Here is a 24,373-nt window from a genome sequence, read left to right on the forward strand (position 1 = left end):
TTTATGTTTACAAACAAAGTATCTTCAGTCTTTTGTGTGAAAGATGACAGACAAATGCACTACATGTTCTGTTTCACACTGGACACTCAAGCAGAGCTGAAGCAGCACACACGGTTCGTGCTTTTTCACTGGTCATCTGCATTTTTAGAATTTGACTCAGGCTCAAACGAATATGGTAAAATTCAAAGAAGTACATGTGATGAGGGAGTTTCAGTAGAACAGTGAACTGCGGTCAGGTGAGATGTTGTGAGGCCATATGTCAGTAAATCCTAATATTCTTGTCAAGTACGCCATTAGCTGTGCTCGTAGTGTGTGCTCTTCAACTACATGCACAAATGCAGTGACGTACACTGTAGCCTAAATCATTTCATATTAAAAAGCAAATGAAAGTACGAGCGTGCAATGTTGTATTTATGAATACAGAGAAATTAGATATGTATAGAAAGAGAAACAGACAATGTCATGGTATGTGTAGTAACTTAATCTTATCTCTTGTCTCTAGAGATGAAGTTAATACATCTCACATTAACCTCTGATGTAACTCATTACCCAGGGTCGGCTCAGACATCAGTTTAGATGTGGTGTCATTTTGTCTTTGAGTCCATTGAGGAAAACAGTACTTACCCTGACAGGACTCCTAATACCAGATTCAACACAAAGAAGGAACCAATTATTATTAGAGGAATGAAGTAGAGCCAATTCCAAGTAGACCCTAAGGCATCGTTGGTCTGTGCAAACACAAAACAGGAAGTGATCAAAACAATGAAAATAATACATTATGAATTTTTCAGTAGCTCCTAAATCTACTTAATGCGTGGGTTGAAAGGATCAGAAAACCATAAACCCAGCCCTTGTAATGGTGACGTTTCAGTGGTGCTTTGCTCAGCAGTGCAAAGTGTGTGATCACTCTGTGGGTAAGCGGCATTGTTGCCCAGCTGAGCTGAGAGGGTGTTCCCCACATCCCGACACAGCTGCGACAGCTCAGTTATGAGTGTGAAAAACACCTCTAACTGTGGCAGCATGACTCACGTCAACGCATGACACCATGTGACTGATTAAAAACACTGTGGACTTTTCCAGACATTCAAATTAGGAGATCAAGAATTAAAAAAATATTTTTAAAGTAATTGGGCCAACAAAGGATAATTTTCACCTGATAATTTTCCATGAAGTACTAGAAATCTAAATTTTAAAGAAATGTTAAAAAAATCACAAAAAAATTACAATTCTTGTTTTAATGGAATGTTGCAGTGTTACAACCTAATGGCAGGTTTTTTCACTGCAAATTCATTTGGCACTTGGTAAAATCAGTCAATGTAGACATGCCCTCATCCTCAAAAATCACAAACAACATGAAACAACAGAGGTATAAACAGTAACACCTCCAATCTTTCCAATTCTTTCAAACAAGGTCTCTATGCTTTCCCTTTGTTGTATAAATATTTTATCTTAAACTAAATGCATGAAAGTCTGAGTAAGTCCTCCTCCACAAAAATAACATATTCAAAATTAAAAAATGACGTTCCATGCTCAGATACCAAGACTACAGAAGCCAACTCAGAATACAGTATAAATAGCACTAGTATGATCGTAGCCAACCACCTAAACTAATTCCACCAAAAGCTCCAATAATCTGATGCAGAATAAAGACTGTGTCTAAGCCCTCTCATTTTCCAGTACTTGGAGCTGTTTGGAGATAAAAACCACTCTTACCAACCCTTCCAAATGTGACTTGTCATGAAAAGGGAGATGTTAATGTGCTTGAATAGGCTTGAAAGAAGATCAGAAAAACTGGGAAAAGCTACACGGTGTTGCATGCTGTACAGTATGTACAACCAGTGTACGAATATGATAGGTCACAGATGGCTAGAATACGGAAAGAGGAAGTTCTTTAAAGCCTAAACTGCAACTATTTCAGCTAAAATTGACCAACTGTAAGTGCAATTTGATAATTTAAAATTCTAATTATTATTTTTTTTTATTTTGGGAAGAACAAAAGGAACAGGATTAGGAAACAACGTAAATGTAACCTGCCAGCATGAGCACAACAGATCAGCGTCTCCCAAAATCATTGTATCAACAAAAAGAAAAGTCATGGTTTGAATTTATCCAACCAAAAGACTCAACTAGCTTTGAAACCAGCCATTAAAATGTATTAAATGTGAAATACTACAAAGAAGCTAATGACCCTGTTTCATCTGATAAACAAAATGTGGTAGATTAATGTTCAAGCGAGATCTTCTGATGAAGTCTTTAACATGATGTAATGATTCAACACTGGATTACAATGGTTTAAGATTATATTTTTATGTATTAGGGTTACACTACGGAAGCATCATCACTTAGAGTGACCATATTTCCTCTTCCTCCTTGACATGTCCTTGCAAGGATTTCAGGTTTTGGCTTTGTTATGCTATTGTTTTCATAGCTGTCGAATGTAATGACTGAAAAAAGGTTTGACCAGTAAAGTGCAGGCATTGTACATAATCAACCAATGGCTTTGGGTCAAAGCAATGTAAATACACATAACATAATATATAAGGGACTGTAGAGAGTATAGGTGTGTTCGACTTGAAGCAGCTCTGCGCAGATCGATCGGTATCTGACATTAAAATACTGCAAAAGCGATAAGAGAGCAGACGGCCTGTACTTTTGAATAGCTCTCGTTGTACTTTAATGTCATACACAGATTGTTCTGTGCAGCGCCACTTCAAGTCTAACACACCTGACGTCAGTAGGAAAACAAAGCCAATATGCAGGCATTTTAGGCAATTTAGAAGTCCTGGCCAGGATATGTTTGAGAAAAAGGGGAAGTATGGTCATCCTACATCATTTCAAGCACAGAAACAGAACTGATACACATCAGTCAGCTGAGAGAAAAACTCACATTATAGAGTACAGCTGTCCAGCCTTCCATGGTGATGCACTGGAAGACAGTGAGTATTGAAAATAAGATGTTATCAAACTGAGTGATGCCATCGTTGGGTCCGGGAAAGTGGCCAGAGCAGTTATAATTTTCAGGACAATTCTTGGCCCCACATGGGAAATCAATGTCAGATGAGTCTGCTCTCTGAGAGTCTGCATGAGATGAGAAAGACAAATAAATAAATACGTATGCATTTTTTTCCATGAATTGCATATTGACTCTATAAGTTCTAAACTATTGAATTTTTTCAAATGTATCTGTGTCATTTGTCTGCTTGTTTTAAGGTGTACTCACACTAGGTGATCTGAACCGTGCCGGAGTGCATTTGACTGGTCCGTTTGACTAGTGTGATCGCTCCGTCCTGCATTCAGGCATGGTTCATTTGGCCATCTCTGGCTCGCTTGGAAGAGGTGGGCCAGAGGACGGTTCAGTTGGGCTTGGAACAGCTACTATTTTGTGTGCACTACTGGCATCATTACGACCGCAAAAAAACCTTCTATCAATACTACTACTACAGTACACTTTCAATTAATTTAATGAAATCAAGTATATTTAGGTTTATAAAGGGTGTGGTTCTCACCATACTGATGAACAGGAATTGTAGTTTGTGAATAAAGATGCTAATTCTTTCATTAATGTCAGCTGCCTCCGTAATGATCCTCTGATACATGCAAGTTAAAATCACTGCTCGGGCTAAATTATTAATTTATTGGCAGACTATTATAGAAAGTGGTTTTCTACCTGTTATCTGTATGATGTAAGCGTGCTCTGACCCAGAATGTTTAGTACAAGTGTGAGTGCAGGCCAGACGGAGAGTGGGGAGGTGGGACAGTAGCGCTCAGGCTCAGTTCAAGGCAACTGTGTCAAGTGTGAGTACACCCTTACGGTTTGTTATCATGCAGCTAATAGAAGAGGCCAACAGAAGGATGAAGCATTTACTTCCAGTATGGGAGGAGCCAAGCAGTATTACATTAAAAAATAAGAATTTTACATTTTGATTTCATGGTGATTTTAGGAATGTTGGTAACCATATGGTTTTGAGTCCCATTGACTTTTGCTGTATGGACAAAAAAATACTTTGGAAGACGGGACCTGAACAGGGGACCTGAAACTTTGGTTAACAACATTATTCAAAATATATTATTTTGTGGTCCACAGAAAAAAAAAGCATAAATATTTGAGGGGAGTAAACTATAACACAATTTTAATTTTGGGGTGTAATATAGGAGTTATCAGTGACCCAACTTTCACAAAAACCAGACCAAACTTTTTTTTTTTTCGGATTACATTTTTTGGCATTTCTGAGTATTCTAAAGATTTAAACATTTTGTTTGGATCCCAGCCATCTGACAGGAACATAAATGTTATAATTATTTATATTAATGTACTCTGGATGTGTGGGTCTGTACATGTTCTTGTCTCTCTCAGAGTGTGATCCTTTTTACCTGTAATGTTTGAATAAGCTACACATCTTTTGTGGAGTCTTCCACTGTAGAACTCTAGTCCGATAATAGCAAACATGAGAATGGCAAAAAACAGCAGCAGACCAATCTGTAGCAGTGGCACCATAGCCTTCATTATGGATTTAAGAACTATTTGCAGACCTTTAAAAAAAACATGAATATATATAGATATCAATAAACATATCATCTAAACATAAATATATCAAAATGTGTTATTCATTCCTTCACATGTGGAAAAACTTTAACACTACAGCATCCACATGTAAAGTAATAACTGTAACACTGTGTCCTAACCAAGTGTGATGTGACAAATTACAGGTACGTTGAGAGGTATTTTGGACCAATGAGACTTCTCTGTGCAGCTACCTAGATAATTAGACACCTAGCAACAAAGTAAATGCCTTGCACGTTGCTTGATGCAGTTGTGACTGGATTTATTTCTTGTTTCATCACTTTGCACCTGATTAGGAGGCAGTGTTCTACTCCTTATTTCAAATGAAACAACACAATGTGTGATTAAGAACTTCATATAGAACCATAAACATACTAGGAATGCCAGAAACCAGTTTAAGGGGCCGTAATACCCTCACAGCCCTCAGTGTGCGCAGGTCTAATGAAATATTCATGTGGGCTCCTGCTGTGGCCAGAATCCTGTTAACAAAAAAATAAAAACAAACATAGGTTAGGCAAAGAAACTAAATCAACAGGAATTCTGCAGGATATATGAATATTTTACAACTATGTTAATAATAATATTTTGTAAACTATGCAATCTTCATCATTAGTGGCATGGTAATAGGCATGCTAGTGATGACTCATAGTGTTACTGTAGGTAAAGGGGAGTAATTAGAGCACAGTGCTACAGTAAATGCTTGTCGCCCTAATGAGGAAATCCCTCTCAGTGAATGACAGCCAGCATACTTTCTTATAAGGGTCAACTCTGATTCACAGCTTCCTTCTAAGCAAAAGTGATATTCATCAGACGTGACCAATCGGTCATCTCTGTGTTTCATTTCACACGTTTGTTTACGTATAACCACAGACACACACACACACACAAACCTGATATTTCATTAGGAACAGATGTGACATGCAGGATGGATTTAAAGGGACAGCTCACCCAAAAATGAAAATTATTTCATTATTTATTCACCCTCTTTTTGTTCCAAACTCATATAACTATTTTTCTATTGATTTTAGATGTCTTTTCATATTTGTAACTTGTACAGTATATGTGGTTGTGTCTTTACGTATTACACATTTTTCCCCAGAATTAGCCAATTCTGAAAAAACAACAACAATACTTGGGGAAAAAGTATTTTTCCTCTGGGGTCTGTGGGGGTTAATGTGTGGTTAGTGGAAAAAAGTATATTTTAAGTCTAATATAAGGCCATAAAACACATACAGAACATTTGTTTGCAAGACTTTTGAGAAAATGATGTGGTAGAACGTGTTCACAAGACCTTTGAGAACTGGATGTGGAAGACTAGAGATTTTTTCCTCCCATGTGGCAAAGATCTGATATGGCTCACAAATGTATAAGCAGAAAAAAGCACATGGACTATGATATTCTCAGATCGGTTTCAGGCCTCATTCATATGTAGGAATAAATATGGATTAGATAATTGCATTTGCGCCTGCCCTGTAAGTGGACAGATCAAATATTACTGTTAATGTGAGTTACATCCCAAATGTTTTTGGAAAAGTTTGTGGTACAGATATATCTATTACAAGTGAAACATCTCTAGTTGGCTAGAGTATTAATTTTGTTCTTTTGTGTTAATAAGAGGCGATCTTACTTAATGTGTTGCTTTTAAAATCATGCTGTGTGCTCATTGCCAAAACAGGGTGCGCTGTTTGCCACCTGGGTCTGTGTGATCTTCATTTAAAAATGTGTCATTAAAGTGTACTGTAACTCAGCAAATACTCAACAAAGAGACATGAGAGATATATCGATAGAAAGCTTGACGTTTACTTTTAAATTAATCAAGTCTTATCAAAAACAAATATTCTGTGATAAAGAAATCCATAATGAAACAACGCAATGTCCAGTCTTTCACGTCTCCCTTCATTATATCTAATGCGACTACGCCCGCGCGCTGAGCAAGCTATAGATATTATAATGGTCCACGTGAAGCATGCAGTTGTAAACGGCCACACAAAACAAACAAACAAAGCAGCAAGAGTACCTCAAGTTTTTATTTTATTTTACTGTTCGCTTAGTGCTGAGAGGAATAAGACATAATTCACCCCAAGAAGACACATTGAAAGGAATAAGCTGTGGATTAGAAAAAAGAAAACGAAAAAAAAAAGAAATGAAAAAAAGACTGAAGCAGCTTGATCCAGCAGAGATCATAAACATCTATTTGTATTAGTTTTCACATAACTTGCACACATTTACTAGTTAGAATTTTTCCAAACTATAATTCATGACTAAATGTATAATCAAGTGAAACATTATGAAGTTTTATTCACATCATATAAATGTTTCGCGATGCCAGGATGTTTTATTTATTTATTTTTTTAATGTTCTAAAACATTGACAGCAATACGATATAAAAGTAAAATGAGTTATAATGTTGCTAGCTTAATGTCAGTAAGAATGATTAGAACTTTACTGTGATTGACTATTTTCTGTTCACGAATATAGCCATATATTTTAAAAAAAACAACATAAACTGACATTAGGAATCAATCTCTTGTTCTCCTTATGTTTCTATATGCGTGTTAACAGAATTCAGCAGAAAATCAAGACTGACGCCAGGATGTGGTTTTTCTAAAAAAAAACGTTTTACTTCGATTTCAGTTTAATAAGAAATAATTGAAGTCACATAAATTACTGTTTAAACAACTCACTTATATTACACTGCTCATTTATATCACATTCCTCACTTACATTACACTGCTTACTTAAATTACTCACTTATCTTACACTGCTCTCTACTATCCATATGCATCTTTGCTCTTCTTGTGTTTGTTCACCTTCTCCAAGAGATGATGCATCTCGGTGACACCTGCAGAATAAAGCATCAGCTGCTTCGCAGCCTATTAATTAGCCTTTTTCTTCGTCTTTGTTGTCCTAATTCTTTAAGGCCATCCTTAAAAATATTTTGGTTTGCAGTAACAGTAATTTAAAAAAAAAAGGGGTCGGTAGGTCGGTCTATATTTTATTTTCAAGTTTCAATGTAAAAATAAAAAGGATAATTTTGGTGATGGTGATGACGAAGGTATGAATTTAAACAAATTACCATATCGTGATGTCACTGACTGGGTCTTCAACCCGTGCCTTCGGGCGCATAATTGCAAACCTCATTTTGATGCATGCTATATAGACCACAAACAAATTAAAATCTTTCTCAAAAACATGTTTATTGCATGAATTTCAGGTGAGAAGAAAAAAAATTAGGTACTGTTATACTGTTTTACTTGCATCCACCACTAGGTATCAATGCAACCTACAAATGAGAGACCGTTTACTTTGCTTTCTTGGGTTGTCACTTTTGTTAAAAAAATCCTGTTTGATTTGAGTGACAAGTGTTCATTGAATCGATTGTAAAATCGATTTTGCATGTCTAAATAAGTTTTATATGGCAAATAACACCAAATATAGGTAAATCCACGGACAACTGGCAGGATGAATGTAAAGACCAATATTTCTGATGATTTATTGGCGTGAAGTTACGTGCACAATGACAAACAGGAGTGCAACATTTTCGAAAACAATAAGCAGAGTGGACTGCCATAATGCAAAACATTTACTGCAGGCTTCAACATGGCTGTGTTTACGATTAGAAAATTTAAAAGTTTAAAAACGATGCATTCACATTTTAGGTGTGCATTAAGGAAGCTGCCTTATGAGCCACGGTACTTCACAGTCTGTGTTCCATTCCATCTCACCGCGTACACAGCAGTGTCTACACAACTTTCAAAGGCGGACGAGCTAGACACGCAGTAGCTGCTGTCTCATCTTTCACCTCGTGTACGCGCACCGTCCGCGCGGTCTCAAAAAATTCCCCGCACGCGGATGATGAAAAGGTCATAATGCAGACAGTTTGAGGACGGCCGAAGTATACTTGATCTTTATCAGTGGCGCACGAGATGCGATGATGATGTATGTGGCATTGCATTATAAGGTTATGTTAGCCTATCCAGTTGAAGCCACTACAAAAAAAAAGAGAACATCAATGTGGAGAAGATCTTGTATACATCAAAACTGAAACCAAGCCGTTCACACAGAATGCATATTTCGCGCATTTTCTAGAGGTACACCATTGGATTCGCGTCTCGCACAAGAGAGGCGCATTTTTAGTAAGACATGTAAAATTAATGCATTTAATTTAATTTTCGAAAACTAACTCAAGACTTTATGTTGGGTTTTTGTTCCCCATCCCACTGCATCTCATGTTTTTAAATGAAAAAAAAAAGATTCTGTGTGACTGGTTTTCTGCCCTTTTTATTTATTTAACAATGCATGCATACATGACGCTGTTTTGTTTATAGTTCTTTAAGCAATTTAATTAATAGTAGTTGGTTCATAAAAAATATTGTAAATATTATGTTGTTTTTTCACAGTCATGTATTCTAATGCTTTGAATAAACGTGCAGTAATATTTTCTATTTTATATTATTTTAAATATCTTGAGGCCTCAGAAGAGAAGCAAAAAGCTTTTCTTCACCCTAACTGAAATTATGCATTTTAAATTTGAATACAATTCGAATTTTTATCATATTTAAGTAAAAAATTTGAATGTAGTTTTTCAGCTATTTTGACAGCCCTAGGCGATTCTAGCCTGAATCTGTAACTGTATGCATGAAACTGTCTGAATACCGGCAGAATTCACATTTCTGTTGTAAAAAGAGAATCATTGTGCAGAAGTATTATTTGCTGTTGTGTGTGTCCGAAGCTTGTTGTTTACTGAAGTTGCTTTGTGACGCATGTTCCAAAAAAAAAAAAACCTGGACGCGCTCCGAGAGAAGGTCGTTAAAATAAATTTCCTTGTGTTGGTTGGTCCAATCAATTTGTGCAATAGATTTTCGAACATAAAGTGACAGTCGACACGGTCACGGTTTTAGACTAGACGGGAGAAGGGATGGGAAGTTTTTCCAGAACTTCGTGCCAAGTTAAAGCAGTGTCGAGCTGTTTTAATGCATTTTTTAGATGTATTATGGTGCCCGAACCCGTATGACTTTGAACAGTGACCGCGAACATTTTGTAAACTGCAGCCGCAGCCATCATTACCAAGCGCGAACCGTTGACTCTGACAGTGAATGAGAGTCTGAGACGAAGCGAATGCACAGGCCATAGTGTGACATCCGTTAACCAATAGTGTAAACATAGATGACATCACAGGTTTTTTTAATTAAGGAAGATAGCCTTCGTTTGTTTGTAGGCCTAGGAAATTTATATATTTACAATACTTACTTAAATATAATTAATATTATTGTATTGCTTTTGTATTAGTTGTTTGAAGAGTAAAAAAAAATTGGTCGGTCTTAACGCAAATTTACAATCGTCAAGTCGGTCGGACTAAAAGCAAAAAAAAAATAAAAAATTGAGTCGGTCCTAAATTGACAGGGTCGGTCGGGTTACGGCAAACAAGAATATTTTTAAGGATGGCCTAATTGCCAATTTATCCTTTTTGGCTACAATGAATGAATGTTATTTCTTTCAATGACAGGATAGAATTAATCTGTGCTGAGGTAACGTTCGCCATGATGTCGATCAAGTTCAGCTGACAAAGCCATAGCTGTCCCCGTCTCTCTGTTTTTTGTTTGTTTGTTTGTTATTTCACATTTGATAAAGTTATTAAAGTAGTTTTTTAATAGTTTTTAAATATTATTGGATGTGGCTGTTCCCTCCAGTGGTTGCACAAGTTAAGGTTAGGCACGATGACGAAAGCATGTTAGTGCGAGCCCTCCTGGAACTCATTGAGATTGCATTTTCATGCCACTTCCCGCCAAAACGGGGGGGGAGGGGGGGGAGGGGGGGGGCCTCCGTCCCATATCTAGCAGCACCCATAGATGCGGCAATATGACATCACACAGTCGAGGCAAGGCCTGACCAATGTGGCAATGGGGGTCTTACGCAATACTGCCCATATAACATTCGGCAGCGCATAACGCTCACGAACTCAGAATTCCCATCAGGGCCCTGATTCGACTATACCGACAGCAGCCTTGCTTGCAAGGCGGGAACCTCCAGGTTATAGAACCTGATAAATGTAGACGGCGAGGCCCAACCTGCCGCCATACATATATCCTGCAAGGAGATCCCAGTAGACCACGCCCACGACCAGCGCGACGCCCCTTGTGGAGTTTGCTCTGACGCCCAGTGGGCACTGAAGGCCCCTGGAAGCGTAAGCTAACGCTATGGCGTCAACTATCCATCTGGATAGAGTCTGTCTCGAAACAGCCATTCCCTTGGAACGTCCACTGAACGAGACAAACAGCTGCTCAGTCTGTCGAAAGACAGCGGAGCGAGACACGTAAGCTCTTAAAACCCTAACAGGGCAAAGAAGACTCGAGTCTCCATCCTCTCCTGACACCGACAGGGCAGACAGGGCAATAACCTGAGCCCGAAACGGCGTGTTGAGACACACATAACCGTGCCTAGGTTTGAGTATGACCCTTGAGTCATTAGGCCCAAACTCCAAGCACGACTGGCTCACCGAGAGCGCGTGCAGGTCACCCACACGCTTCACTGAAGCGAGAGCCAACAAGAATACTGTCTTGAACGACAGATGCTGGAGGCTAATCGATTGGATAGGCTCAAAAGGGGGACCCTTCATGGCCTCCAAAACCGCCGCGAGGTCCCATATAGGGACTGACGGAGGTCTGGGTGGATTCAGCCTCCTAGCTCCTCTAAGGAAGCGGATGACCAAATCGTTCCTTCCTATTGACTGACCGAGCGCTGTTTCAAAAAAACGCTGCGATGGCCGCCACATAAACTTTGAGCGTGGATGGGGCTCTGCCCTTATCCAACAGCTCCTGTAGGAAGGAGAGAACCTCCGTCACCTCACAACTAAGGGGTGAACATCCCCGAGCTGTGCACCAGCTGGAGAACACCGACCACTTCGAGGCATACAGCCGTCGTGTCGACGGAGCTCTAGCCTGAGTGATGGTATTTAGCACTCCCACTGAGAGATCAGCGGGTAACCGTTGAGCGCCCACACATGGAGGGACCACAACTCCGGTTGAGGGTGCCAAATCGAGCCCCTGGCCTGCGAGAGGAGGTCCCTCCTCAACGGCACTGGCCACGGGGCGATGTCTGCTAACTGCATCAAATCTGGGAACCATGGTTGGTTCTTCCAAAAGGGTGCTACAAGCAGTATTGAACATCTCGTTTCTCTCATCCGTTCTATCACCTGCGGAAGGAGGGAGACGGGAGGGAAAGCATAAAGCGGCAGCACGGCCATCTCTGTGACAGCGCGCTTTCGTTCTTGGAAAAGAACGCGGGGCAGTGAGCGTTTTCGTGGGACGCGAAGAGGTCCACCTCCGCCCTGCCAAATCTCTCCCACAACAGCCGGACTGTTTGCGGGTGTAGGGACCATTCGCCCGTAGGAATGTTGTTTCTGGCCAGCCTGTCTGGACCCAGATTCTGTAGCCCAGGCACATGAACTGCCCTCAGCGAGCGCAAGTTGCGCTGAGCCCAAACCAGGAGGCGTTCCGTCAGCCTGTACAGGTTTCGGGACCCGAGACCGCCCTGGCGATTTATGTAGGACACTACAGACATGTTGTCCGAACGGACTAAGACGTGGCGGCCCTTGATTCGGGGACAAAAGCGCGTCAGCGCGTTCTCCACTGCCAGCATTTCCAGACAGTTGATATGTTGGAGCTTTTCCCATTCTGACCACAGGCCAAAGGACGGTCTGCCCTCGAGCAGCGCTCCCCATCCCGAAGTGGAGGCGTCCGCCGACACCATCTTCACTTTCGAGGAAGTCCCCAGGCTTATACCTGATTGGTACCAGTCGTTTGCTGTCCAGGGTTTCGGGGCTGTAATGCAGCCCTGATCGACCTTGAGACGCAGTCGACCAGATACCCACACTCCGCGCGGTACCCGCACTTTCAGCCAGAACTGCAGGGGGCGCATGCTGAGCAGGCACAACTGCAGAACTGGAGATGCTGAGGCCATGAGACCCAGCATCTTCTGACATTCTCTGAGCGAAACGGTCACGCCGCAGCGGAGAGAACTCGCTGCGCGCTGAATGCCCAACGCGCGCTGTGGTGACAGCCGCGCCATCATGGAACGTGAGTCCAGAGCTATACCCAAAAACAGTATCGTCTGACTGGTGTTCAGCGAACTCTTCGTCCAGTTGACACTGAGACCGAGTTTATCGAGGTGATCGAGTAAAACGGCCCTGTGCTCCACGAGCTCCGCTCGTGATTGAGCCAGAATCAGCCAGTCGTCCAAATAGTTCCGCACTCGCATGCCTCTGAGTCTGAGAGGAGCGAGTGCTGCGTCCATGCACCTCGTAAACGTACGATGAGCTACGGACAAGCCGAACGGCAGGACTGTTAACTGGTATGCCTGGCCCTCAAAGGCGAATCTCAAATATCGCCTGTGACTTGACGCTATCTGTATTTGAAAATACGCGTCCTTCAGATCTATTGACATGAACCAGTCCCCTCTGCGAATATGTGCGAGGAGCTTCCTGGTCGTAAGCATTCTGAAACTGCGTTTCACCAATGCCTTGTTCAGCTGTCTTAGATCCAGTATGGGCCTGAGACCCCCGTCTTTCTTGGGCACTAGAAAGTATCTGCTGTACAGCCCCCCCTCGCTTTGAGCTCGAGACACAGGCTCTACAGCCCCTACAGCCCCTTTGCTCAACAGTTTTGATATTTCGGCCCGAAGTATGTGTGCTACTTCTGTTTTGACCGTAGTTTCGACGCGCGCTAAAAAGCGCGGAGGGCGTCGAAAAAACTGTAGCGAGTAGCCTATCTTTATAATGCCTAGCACCCAATCCGAAACCCCTGGAAGCACTGACTATGCATCTGCATGAATGGCTAAGGGCTGGATGCGAAGCGCGCTCTGTTGACTGGGCAACGGCGGCGCTTGGGTGCGCTGCACTATGGGCGTTACGTCTGTGGCATTTGAGGCGGGGAGCGCGCTGATCACAGCGGGCAGATCGCTCCTCCTCGACCCCGTCCCGGCGCTTAACCGATTGAGGGAGGGCTGAGCGGGTCCCGTGGGACTCGTGATGTCTGCGAGTAACTGTGGGCTGCAAGTGTGCACATTTACCGCTTTCGACTCGCTGTCTGCCTGGGCAGAGCGTACGTGCATGGGTTTCGTTTTTACAGAAACCACGCGCCGTGTGTGACATAGTGTTTGTGGGCACTGAGGAGTGGGCACGTTTACTATGTGGCGCGCGCGACCGACCTGAGTCGATCTTATGGGCGCAAGCCCTGCGTGCAGGGCTGTGCTTACATGTGGAGATGGGCACTGAGGAGTGGGCATCGTCACTACATTTATAGCACCATCGGCCGTGGCTGTAACACCAGAAATAACACTCTTTTCGGGAAATATCTGGGTAGCCGTGATAACGGCTTTTGTGTGCAGGCAAGCGGGCACTCATGCAGGCTTGCGCATTGCAGAAGACGCTGAGACAGTCACAATTCTTGGAACTGCAACAGCGGCGTGCTTGGGTGAGAGCTCGGCCGCAGCGGAACTCGTACACCGGCGCTTTCCTAGCAGTGCTAGGATGACTTCGGGGCTTCCGGCTTCACCGTAATCCTCTGCCGCGGCTCCCGCGTATAAATGTAGACGGCGAGGCCCAACCTGCCGCCATACATATATCCTGCAAGGAGATCCCAGTAGACCACGCCCACGACCAGCGCGACGCCCCTTGTGGAGTTTGCTCTGACGCCCAGTGGGCACTGAAGGCCCCTGGAAGCGTAAGCTAACGCTATGGCGTCAACTATCCATCTGGATAGAGTCTGTCTCGAAACAGCCATTCCCTTGGAACGTCCACTGAACGAGACAAACAGCTGCTCAGTCTGTCGAAAGACAGCGGAGCGAGACACGTAAGCTCTTAAAACCCTAACAGGGCAAAGAAGACTCGAGTCTCCATCCTCTCCTGACACCGACAGGGCAGACAGGGCAATAACCTGAGCCCGAAACGGCGTGTTGAGACACACATAACCGTGCCTAGGTTTGAGTATGACCCTTGAGTCATTAGGCCCAAACTCCAAGCACGACTGGCTCACCGAGAGCGCGTGCAGGTCACCCACACGCTTCACTGAAGCGAGAGCCAACAAGAATACTGTCTTGAACGACAGATGCTGGAGGCTAATCGATTGGATAGGCTCAAAAGGGGGACCCTTCATGGCCTCCAAAACCGCCGCGAGGTCCCATATAGGGACTGACGGAGGTCTGGGTGGATTCAGCCTCCTAGCTCCTCTAAGGAAGCGGATGACCAAATCGTTCCTTCCTATTGACTGACCGAGCGCTGTTTCAAAAAAACGCTGCGATGGCCGCCACATAAACTTTGAGCGTGGATGGGGCTCTGCCCTTATCCAACAGCTCCTGTAGGAAGGAGAGAACCTCCGTCACCTCACAACTAAGGGGTGAACATCCCCGAGCTGTGCACCAGCTGGAGAACACCGACCACTTCGAGGCATACAGCCGTCGTGTCGACGGAGCTCTAGCCTGAGTGATGGTATTTAGCACTCCCACTGAGAGATCAGCGGGTAACCGTTGAGCGCCCACACATGGAGGGACCACAACTCCGGTTGAGGGTGCCAAATCGAGCCCCTGGCCTGCGAGAGGAGGTCCCTCCTCAACGGCACTGGCCACGGGGCGATGTCTGCTAACTGCATCAAATCTGGGAACCATGGTTGGTTCTTCCAAAAGGGTGCTACAAGCAGTATTGAACATCTCGTTTCTCTCATCCGTTCTATCACCTGCGGAAGGAGGGAGACGGGAGGGAAAGCATAAAGCGGCAGCACGGCCATCTCTGTGACAGCGCGCTTTCGTTCTTGGAAAAGAACGCGGGGCAGTGAGCGTTTTCGTGGGACGCGAAGAGGTCCACCTCCGCCCTGCCAAATCTCTCCCACAACAGCCGGACTGTTTGCGGGTGTAGGGACCATTCGCCCGTAGGAATGTTGTTTCTGGCCAGCCTGTCTGGACCCAGATTCTGTAGCCCAGGCACATGAACTGCCCTCAGCGAGCGCAAGTTGCGCTGAGCCCAAACCAGGAGGCGTTCCGTCAGCCTGTACAGGTTTCGGGACCCGAGACCGCCCTGGCGATTTATGTAGGACACTACAGACATGTTGTCCGAACGGACTAAGACGTGGCGGCCCTTGATTCGGGGACAAAAGCGCGTCAGCGCGTTCTCCACTGCCAGCATTTCCAGACAGTTGATATGTTGGAGCTTTTCCCATTCTGACCACAGGCCAAAGGACGGTCTGCCCTCGAGCAGCGCTCCCCATCCCGAAGTGGAGGCGTCCGCCGACACCATCTTCACTTTCGAGGAAGTCCCCAGGCTTATACCTGATTGGTACCAGTCGTTTGCTGTCCAGGGTTTCGGGGCTGTAATGCAGCCCTGATCGACCTTGAGACGCAGTCGACCAGATACCCACACTCCGCGCGGTACCCGCACTTTCAGCCAGAACTGCAGGGGGCGCATGCTGAGCAGGCACAACTGCAGAACTGGAGATGCTGAGGCCATGAGACCCAGCATCTTCTGACATTCTCTGAGCGAAACGGTCACGCCGCAGCGGAGAGAACTCGCTGCGCGCTGAATGCCCAACGCGCGCTGTGGTGACAGCCGCGCCATCATGGAACGTGAGTCCAGAGCTATACCCAAAAACAGTATCGTCTGACTGGTGTTCAGCGAACTCTTCGTCCAGTTGACACTGAGACCGAGTTTATCGAGGTGATCGAGTAAAACGGCCCTGTGCTCCACGAGCTCCGCTCGTGATTGAGCCAGAATCAGCCAGTCGTCCAAATAGTTCCGCACTCGCATGCCTCTGAGTCTGAGAGGAGCGAGTGCTGCGTCCATGCACCTCGTAAACGTACGATGAGCTACGGACAAGCCGAACGGCAGGACTGTTAACTGGTATGCCTGGCCCTCAAAGGCGAATCTCAAATATCGCCTGTGACTTGACGCTATCTGTATTTGAAAATACGCGTCCTTCAGATCTATTGACATGAACCAGTCCCCTCTGCGAATATGTGCGAGGAGCTTCCTGGTCGTAAGCATTCTGAAACTGCGTTTCACCAATGCCTTGTTCAGCTGTCTTAGATCCAGTATGGGCCTGAGACCCCCGTCTTTCTTGGGCACTAGAAAGTATCTGCTGTACAGCCCCCCCTCGCTTTGAGCTCGAGACACAGGCTCTACAGCCCCTACAGCCCCTTTGCTCAACAGTTTTGATATTTCGGCCCGAAGTATGTGTGCTACTTCTGTTTTGACCGTAGTTTCGACGCGCGCTAAAAAGCGCGGAGGGCGTCGAAAAAACTGTAGCGAGTAGCCTATCTTTATAATGCCTAGCACCCAATCCGAAACCCCTGGAAGCACTGACTATGCATCTGCATGAATGGCTAAGGGCTGGATGCGAAGCGCGCTCTGTTGACTGGGCAACGGCGGCGCTTGGGTGCGCTGCACTATGGGCGTTACGTCTGTGGCATTTGAGGCGGGGAGCGCGCTGATCACAGCGGGCAGATCGCTCCTCCTCGACCCCGTCCCGGCGCTTAACCGATTGAGGGAGGGCTGAGCGGGTCCCGTGGGACTCGTGATGTCTGCGAGTAACTGTGGGCTGCAAGTGTGCACATTTACCGCTTTCGACTCGCTGTCTGCCTGGGCAGAGCGTACGTGCATGGGTTTCGTTTTTACAGAAACCACGCGCCGTGTGTGACATAGTGTTTGTGGGCACTGAGGAGTGGGCACGTTTACTATGTGGCGCGCGCGACCGACCTGAGTCGATCTTATGGGCGCAAGCCCTGCGTGCAGGGCTGTGCTTACATGTGGAGATGGGCACTGAGGAGTGGGCATCGTCACTACATTTATAGCACCATCGGCCGTGGCTGTAACACCAGAAATAACACTCTTTTCGGGAAATATCTGGGTAGCCGTGATAACGGCTTTTGTGTGCAGGCAAGCGGGCACTCATGCAGGCTTGCGCATTGCAGAAGACGCTGAGACAGTCACAATTCTTGGAACTGCAACAGCGGCGTGCTTGGGTGAGAGCTCGGCCGCAGCGGAACTCGTACACCGGCGCTTTCCTAGCAGTGCTAGGATGACTTCGGGGCTTCCGGCTTCACCGTAATCCTCTGCCGCGGCTCCCGCGGCGCGGGGCGACGGCTGGAAGAGCGAGAACGGGGTCCCGAGCTGCGAGCTGCGTGGAGCGGGGCTCTGCACGAGCCGCACGAGGGCATCTTTAAAAAGACGCAGCTCTTTTACGAGTGTGCATCGCAGGCGAAGCGCCCTTATTGGTCTGATGTTGCATCAGCCTGCGCTCGATAGGCTGTGCAGTTGGCGCAGAGCAGCCAATGAGCGAGCGAGCCGTCTCGCCTATGGCTGTGTACTGCTGCAAATGCGCTTTACAAAAATTCAAAATTAAGGATAATTTTTTGCTTCAGTATTTCGTGAAAAGAGACTTTTCCCGTAGCGTCTTAGCTAAGACGCAGTACGAGAGAACTCTCGTAAGAGAACCCTCTCTTTCCTTTGGTGGTGCGTCGCCCCAATCACCCTAATGGAGGAACCGCCACTGTATTTATATATATATATATATGGTATAGGCCTACATACAAAGCATGTTTGCGTTTATGAATGTAACTAAGCTTCTGTTCATGAATATCTATTCTGGTGTAAATATTTTTATTGTGTTATAACTTGTCACTGGTGTTTTCATTCATCTGAGGTGTAAATGTATCAAGTAAGCTGTAAATATCACTGATATTATGTGTCTTTTGAACAAATGTTGTTTATGTGTTTTATGACCTTATTTCAGTGACTTCAAAATTTTAGTTTTTCACTAACAATGCATAAACGTTGTTTTCTCAAAAACAGAATCATGTACATACATGCTATTTGCATATTATTGTAGCCCAGTTTGTACTGAATACACTGTTTTCAGCCATGCATATGTTTCTAAGAAACTGAAAAAATCACAAAATCAGGGCATGTCAAATCTTCTCCAGACCCCCAAAACACCCTTAGACCTCAGAGGGTTAAATAATTTAGCAGGTGCTTTTATCCACACTTACTTACAAATGAGGGATAATCACAAGCGGTTCATCAATACTAATCAAATAATACTGAATTACAAGAGCAAACCAAAATAAAATTATAGATAAAGTGAAATCAAAATGACAAGCTAGAGTTGAAGTATAAATGATTTATCCTTATTTATACTTAAACTCTATATTTGTTTTACTTTAAGATTAGATATGAAGACACAATACTTAAAGAAATAAATGTATTTTTCCTGTTGATCAGTGCTGTTGAGGAACTTGGGAAATCAAACCCATCCCTATTAATAAAGCTAGTATAGGACCCTGCAATAATACAATATGATTATTGATGTTCTGATTAGAATGAACAGAATCTCTCGTCTCTCAGAGGGAACCCATCAAAGGCATGACTCATTATTAAATGCTAATGTTGTCCTTTATTTGCTGCACCACCTAAGAGGAAACAGCAACTCGTCTGTGATGCAGCAAGCAACAATCTAAGGGAAATGAGAGGAGCATGAGTGTGTGAGAGAGAAGCTTTTGTTGGCATCATTCGGTTTTTTAGAGTTAACCACTGAATGTCATGTGTTTAACCTGGGATGAACCGTCCTTTCCAACATCTCAACCAAAGCTGAAATTCTAGATTCTCTAATATCCCAGTTCACCAAGCACTCCCCTTCCACCCCACTGAGATGAGAGAGACTGCCAAAGAAATGTGTATAAACTACATAGAGAGTCAGAGTTCATAGCAGCTTTGTACACAAAATGTGGTTTTAGCAGAAGCAACTGAGAATTTATCTCCACTGGTTTCCAAATTTTAAAATTAAACAGATGCTTAACCTGTCTAGTATGTAACAGGTCAAGAATAATCATGTAAAATACTGATTTAAATATTTGCTCTTATCAAAAGAAGCCTATAAACAGATTAAACAGGAAATGCCAATTATCAGGCCTAAAAATATGGTACGATAAACTAGCCTATATTATATCAAGAAGATTGCAGTAAAATTCATGTTAATGATGATAAGCTCTGGACATTTTTGCCTAATATGGATTAATCCTACAGCCTATCACACAACAGAAATAGATGTGACAACAGCCAGTCAGTGCATGTTGCTAATAAGTCTAAGTTCTGTATATCTCTGTGTGAATGAGTGACATAGTTTCGTCTAATATACAAACTCTAAGACATGTGAAGCTCACAATGTTTTCAGCATCTGCCATCTCAATATATGTGGACAGTTTGGATAAGCTTCATCTCCAGATATGTTCTGAGAGTCACATCACAACTTTTCACCATTTGATTTAAAAATCTACCATGATCAAATACACACTCAAACTTAAAGAATTATCTACGAACAAACTGACAAAATAAAAGTTTGGTTTAACTAAAATGAAGTATGACAGAAATATATTACTATTGTATAAAAAATAAAATGCATTACTCAAAGTAATAATAATAAAAATAACAACAACAATATATCATACAACAATAACAATATTATATCATACAACCAATAATTTTTATCCATGTTTTAATTTACAGTTTGGTTGTGCTGCATTTTATTTAACAAATATAAAAAAACAATGTTTTGTTGTAAATTAATTGTTACATTTTCATTTGACTACACAAATCATTATTTTAAATCTTTAACAATTTATTCAATCAAATTATTTTACATAATTTAATTAGTACACTGTAGCAGCACATTAAATGGGTCTTATCTAATGTTAATATGTTCAGAAGTATCCACAAATACAAAACTGTAATATCTTTTTCCATTTGCATTCAAACTTTATTGTCACAAGTTCAAAACAGCAATTTCTTTGACAAATGTAGGCTACGTTTTTTTTACAGCACCTTTTTTCTGCCAGCTTCCTGCAGCCATGCTTATGAGCGTTAATGAAAACCTGCATTAAACTATGCATCAGAGATAAAATAAGACTTCAATACAGCTTTAAACAGCTCCTGTAGCCCACCTATAGTGAAATTATTAAGCGCACAGCACAAACCACAGAATATTTCCCCCTCAGTATTTTCACTTCATTTTCAGATGGGCTTTACAACAGTGGAATTTGAATCTGCATATTAGTCACATCTGGTGTGTCACGGTAGCAGGATGACAGCGATTCTAATTAGGACCTGAGAAAGAATTAAAATAGCAGCACAGGAATGAGATGAAAGACTTTACTGAAAGACTGCCAAAGAAAGAAAGACAGGAAATTGCTCCTAAAGCTCCATGATACTCTGATATTTCTGACAATATTAAGTGGTGCATTTGTTAAGTGGCAGAATGATAGCTGTCACCAAGAAATCTTTTATAAAATGTTAATGAAACTATCATGCCTCCTGCAAGTATTGGGATGGATCCATTAGTACAAATTATATCACTTCAGCACATGTTCAGTTATGCTTATATAATTCATAACAGCTTGTGTTTATAACGTTAGCATTTACAAACCATAACTGCCTAGAGACAAACACTCTCTAATAGGGATTCTCATTTTAACCGGTTAACCCGTTAACCGACCATATGAATTTGGGCCAATTAGTGATGGTGACAGTAAATAAATGGTATATAAATACATCAACATTCATTCATAATGTACAAATTAAGCTTTTAATGTGATTGAACATTTAAAAGTACATTAAAATAGAAACAACGCAAAGTTATTTAACATGGAAAGCAACAGAAATGAAGTAACTAAGTCCAGAGGTGGGTAGTAACGAGTTACATTTACTCCGTTACATTTACTTGAGTAATTTTTTGGGGTAACGAATACTTTTCGGAGTATATTTAAAGATGGGTACTTTATACTCTTACTTGAGTAAATTTTTGGGGAAAAATCTGTACTTTTACTTCGTTACTGTGGGCGACGCTCCTCTCGTTACTTTATCTTAATGCTATAATGCTTCAGTTTATTCCAAACGCGCCGTCTACTTTTCTCTGGGCAATGACCGATGCCCATTCGCGAATGATTCATTCTTTTGAGTCAATTATGTTCAAAGGCTTGATCAAACCAATTGGCAAACGAGTGAATTGGTTCATGAATCAGTTTGAATGAGTCGTTCAGTTCCCTGCCGCACGCGCTGAGCGTCTGAAGTGGTTCACTCGGAGTTGTAACGTTTAAGAACAGAAAGAGCGTTGAAAACGTGGCTGGAACTGCACTGAATTGAAATCTGCAAAGGTTATTATTTGCTAGCGATGGAGATCCTTATTAGATGAACACCGCGTGTGCTGTCTACTGTTTAACAGGTAATAACTTGGGCTACATTCGATTACAGTACACGATACCACTGTGACATTAGTTTGTTGTACGTGTGTGGCTTATAACAGAGGGGAGTCAAGTTGAATGCAGCTTCCAAAAGACAAAAAATAGCCGATTAAGATTTTATTAATTTTAATACAATCACACTGGTGCAAGTACGTTCAGCGAGTCATATTATCAGCTGCTAAATTCAGATCTGTGATTGCTTGCTGGCGCTTAGCCAGAGATAGATGCGTTTATACAGCGCTGCGCATTATAACAAATCACACATGATTCTTTTGAGCTTATTAAAGCATTGGCCAATCAGAGGCGTTCAGATGAGTCATCGCTAAAATACCGGTGCTTCCTCCACTCGCTCACTGACTGAATACCTCTTTCTGGCGAATTCTCTCGTCAGAAACAACAAAGTGCAGATGTGTCTACGAATCTTTAATTAAGATATTGATTTCACAGTGTTAACAATTTCAGTGATTTTAATGGGAGTTTCTGAGAGTGATTGAAATCTAGACTGTCAGTGAAAATTATCTTTAATAATGTAAATGTTATTTGCTCTCTTTCTGAACAATGAAAGATTAGTAGCAATATTTATATCACATTAACTTTCAATGTTAAATTCACATTTAATATAAAGTCAGTCGTATTAAAAATATGTTATGGCATGACACCTATATCTGTTACTTAAGTAAACAGACAGGGTTTTATAATAAATTACATAAATTGGAGTAAAGGCTGATGAAATATATACATTTATACACACACATATATTACATACATTTTATCTATATATCTAAATAAAAATAGGCTCAGTATATATGACCCAAAGTAACTAGTAACTAACTACTTGAGTAGATTTTTTATCCGATACTCTTTTACTCTTACTCAAGTAACTATTCAAGACTAGTACTTTTACTTTTACTTGAGTAAATATTTCTAGAAGTACTTTTACTTTTACTTGAGTACAGTTTTTGGGTACTCTACCCACCTCTGACTAAGTCATTTCCCCAGATAATTGTTACATATTGCAGGGCTGCGGGACACAGGACAGAAAAGCTATCAACTTGTTAATTCATTCCTATTAGACTTATTAATTTGTGGCAACTGTCCATGTTTCATAAATTTTGTTCCTTAAATAACCCATGATTTATTTGAAATAAGAGAACAAATTAATAAATCGAATTAATTCATGAAATCGTTAATTTCCCTTCTTGCATGTTTACCACAGTAAGAGATTTGAAATCAGTGATTAAAAGTGAAAGACAATAAAATAAACCTGCAAAATTAGAGGTTTATACAGTAAGGATTTAGGAAAAGAAGCAATGCCTTAATATTACTGAATTTGAGAAAATTTGTGACCAACCAGCAAACCAGAATAAAGCCGCATAAATGTAGGCTAAGGGCTGGATCGCATCCAAAAGCATGGTCGCGATTTTTAAAAACAAGCTTACCGGAATGCAAAAATTCAAAATCTGACATTTTCTGGAACAGGACCAAGTAGGATCAAACTACGTACTGGTCATAATACTCTGATAAAAATGTTTGATGTAAGCAACCGTGTGTTTTGCTGCAACAGCACAGATGGAACCGGTTCTCGGACTGCGCAGCACAACCACACGCGTGAAAAGTTAGGCCTACGATTGGGATAATTTTATTTTAAATGCCATAATGTCAGTTGAAAACAGTGCAATTGTGTTTTAAAATACAACAACAAGCACCACAAAACCATTTAAAGAACGCGTTCAGCGGTCTCCGTGCCTGCTCACAAGCCGCCCGAGTTGGGCCCCTGTGTTCCACCTCGCTGTCCCACTGCGGGTACGGCTGTGGTCCCGCTGGTCCCGCTTGTACGGTTTTTAAGCGCCTGGTCCGCTACCCAGCCCATCTCGCTGGCTTCTGCAGACCATCAGCCTCGGCTATGCGATTCAGTTCGCCCGGCGTCCCCCCAAATTCCGTGGTATCCGCTTCACTACAGTGAAAGCGGCCGATGCCCCTGTTTTGCGGGAAGAGTTCGCAGTCCTACTGGTGAAGGACGCGATAGAGCCGGTCCCTCCAGCCGATATGAGGACGGGGTTCTACAGCCATTACTTCATTGTACCCAAGAAAGGCGTTGGGTTACGACCGATCTTGGATCTGCGAGTTTTGAATCGGGCCCTTCACCGGCTACCGTTCAAGATGTTGACGCAGAAACGCATTTTCGGGCGCGTCCGACCCCAAGATTGGTTTGTAGCGATCGACCTGAAGGACGCGTACTTTCATGTATCCATCCTTCCGGGCCACAGACCCTTTCTGAGGTTTGGTTCGAAGGACGGACATATCAGTACAAGGTCCTTCCCTTCGGGCTGTCCCTGTCTCCCCGTGTCTTCAAGAAAGTCACGGAGGCAGCTCTTGTTCCCCTCAGAGAGCAGGGTGTTCGCATTCTCAACTATCTAGACGATTGGTTAATACTAGCACAATCTCGGGATCAGTTGTGCGAGCACAGGGATTTGGTGCTCCGACACCTGAGCCTGTTGGGCCTTCGGGTCAACTGGGAAAAGAGCAAACTCTTGCTGA

The 24,373-nt window shown here is 42.8% G+C and overlaps 1 protein-coding gene across 2 annotated transcripts in view; it reads right to left on the minus strand.

The window, feature by feature from the left end:
* Positions 1-24,373, minus strand: part of LOC132114778 (voltage-dependent R-type calcium channel subunit alpha-1E-like) — a 132,714-nt gene that overhangs the window by 65,221 nt on the left and 43,120 nt on the right. For both annotated transcript variants that reach the window (XM_059523098.1, XM_059523099.1), the window contains exons 3-6: positions 4,937-5,040; positions 4,372-4,530; positions 2,888-3,078; positions 625-728 (exon numbers count right to left, since the gene is read on the minus strand). In XM_059523098.1, coding sequence (XP_059379081.1) covers positions 625-728; positions 2,888-3,078; positions 4,372-4,530; positions 4,937-5,040 — 558 coding nt within the window. The remainder of the gene's footprint in view (positions 1-624; positions 729-2,887; positions 3,079-4,371; positions 4,531-4,936; positions 5,041-24,373) is intronic.

Source organism: Carassius carassius, chromosome 34 (genome assembly GCF_963082965.1).
Source record: "Carassius carassius chromosome 34, fCarCar2.1, whole genome shotgun sequence".
In the NCBI taxonomy this organism is placed as follows: Eukaryota; Metazoa; Chordata; class Actinopteri; order Cypriniformes; family Cyprinidae; genus Carassius; species Carassius carassius.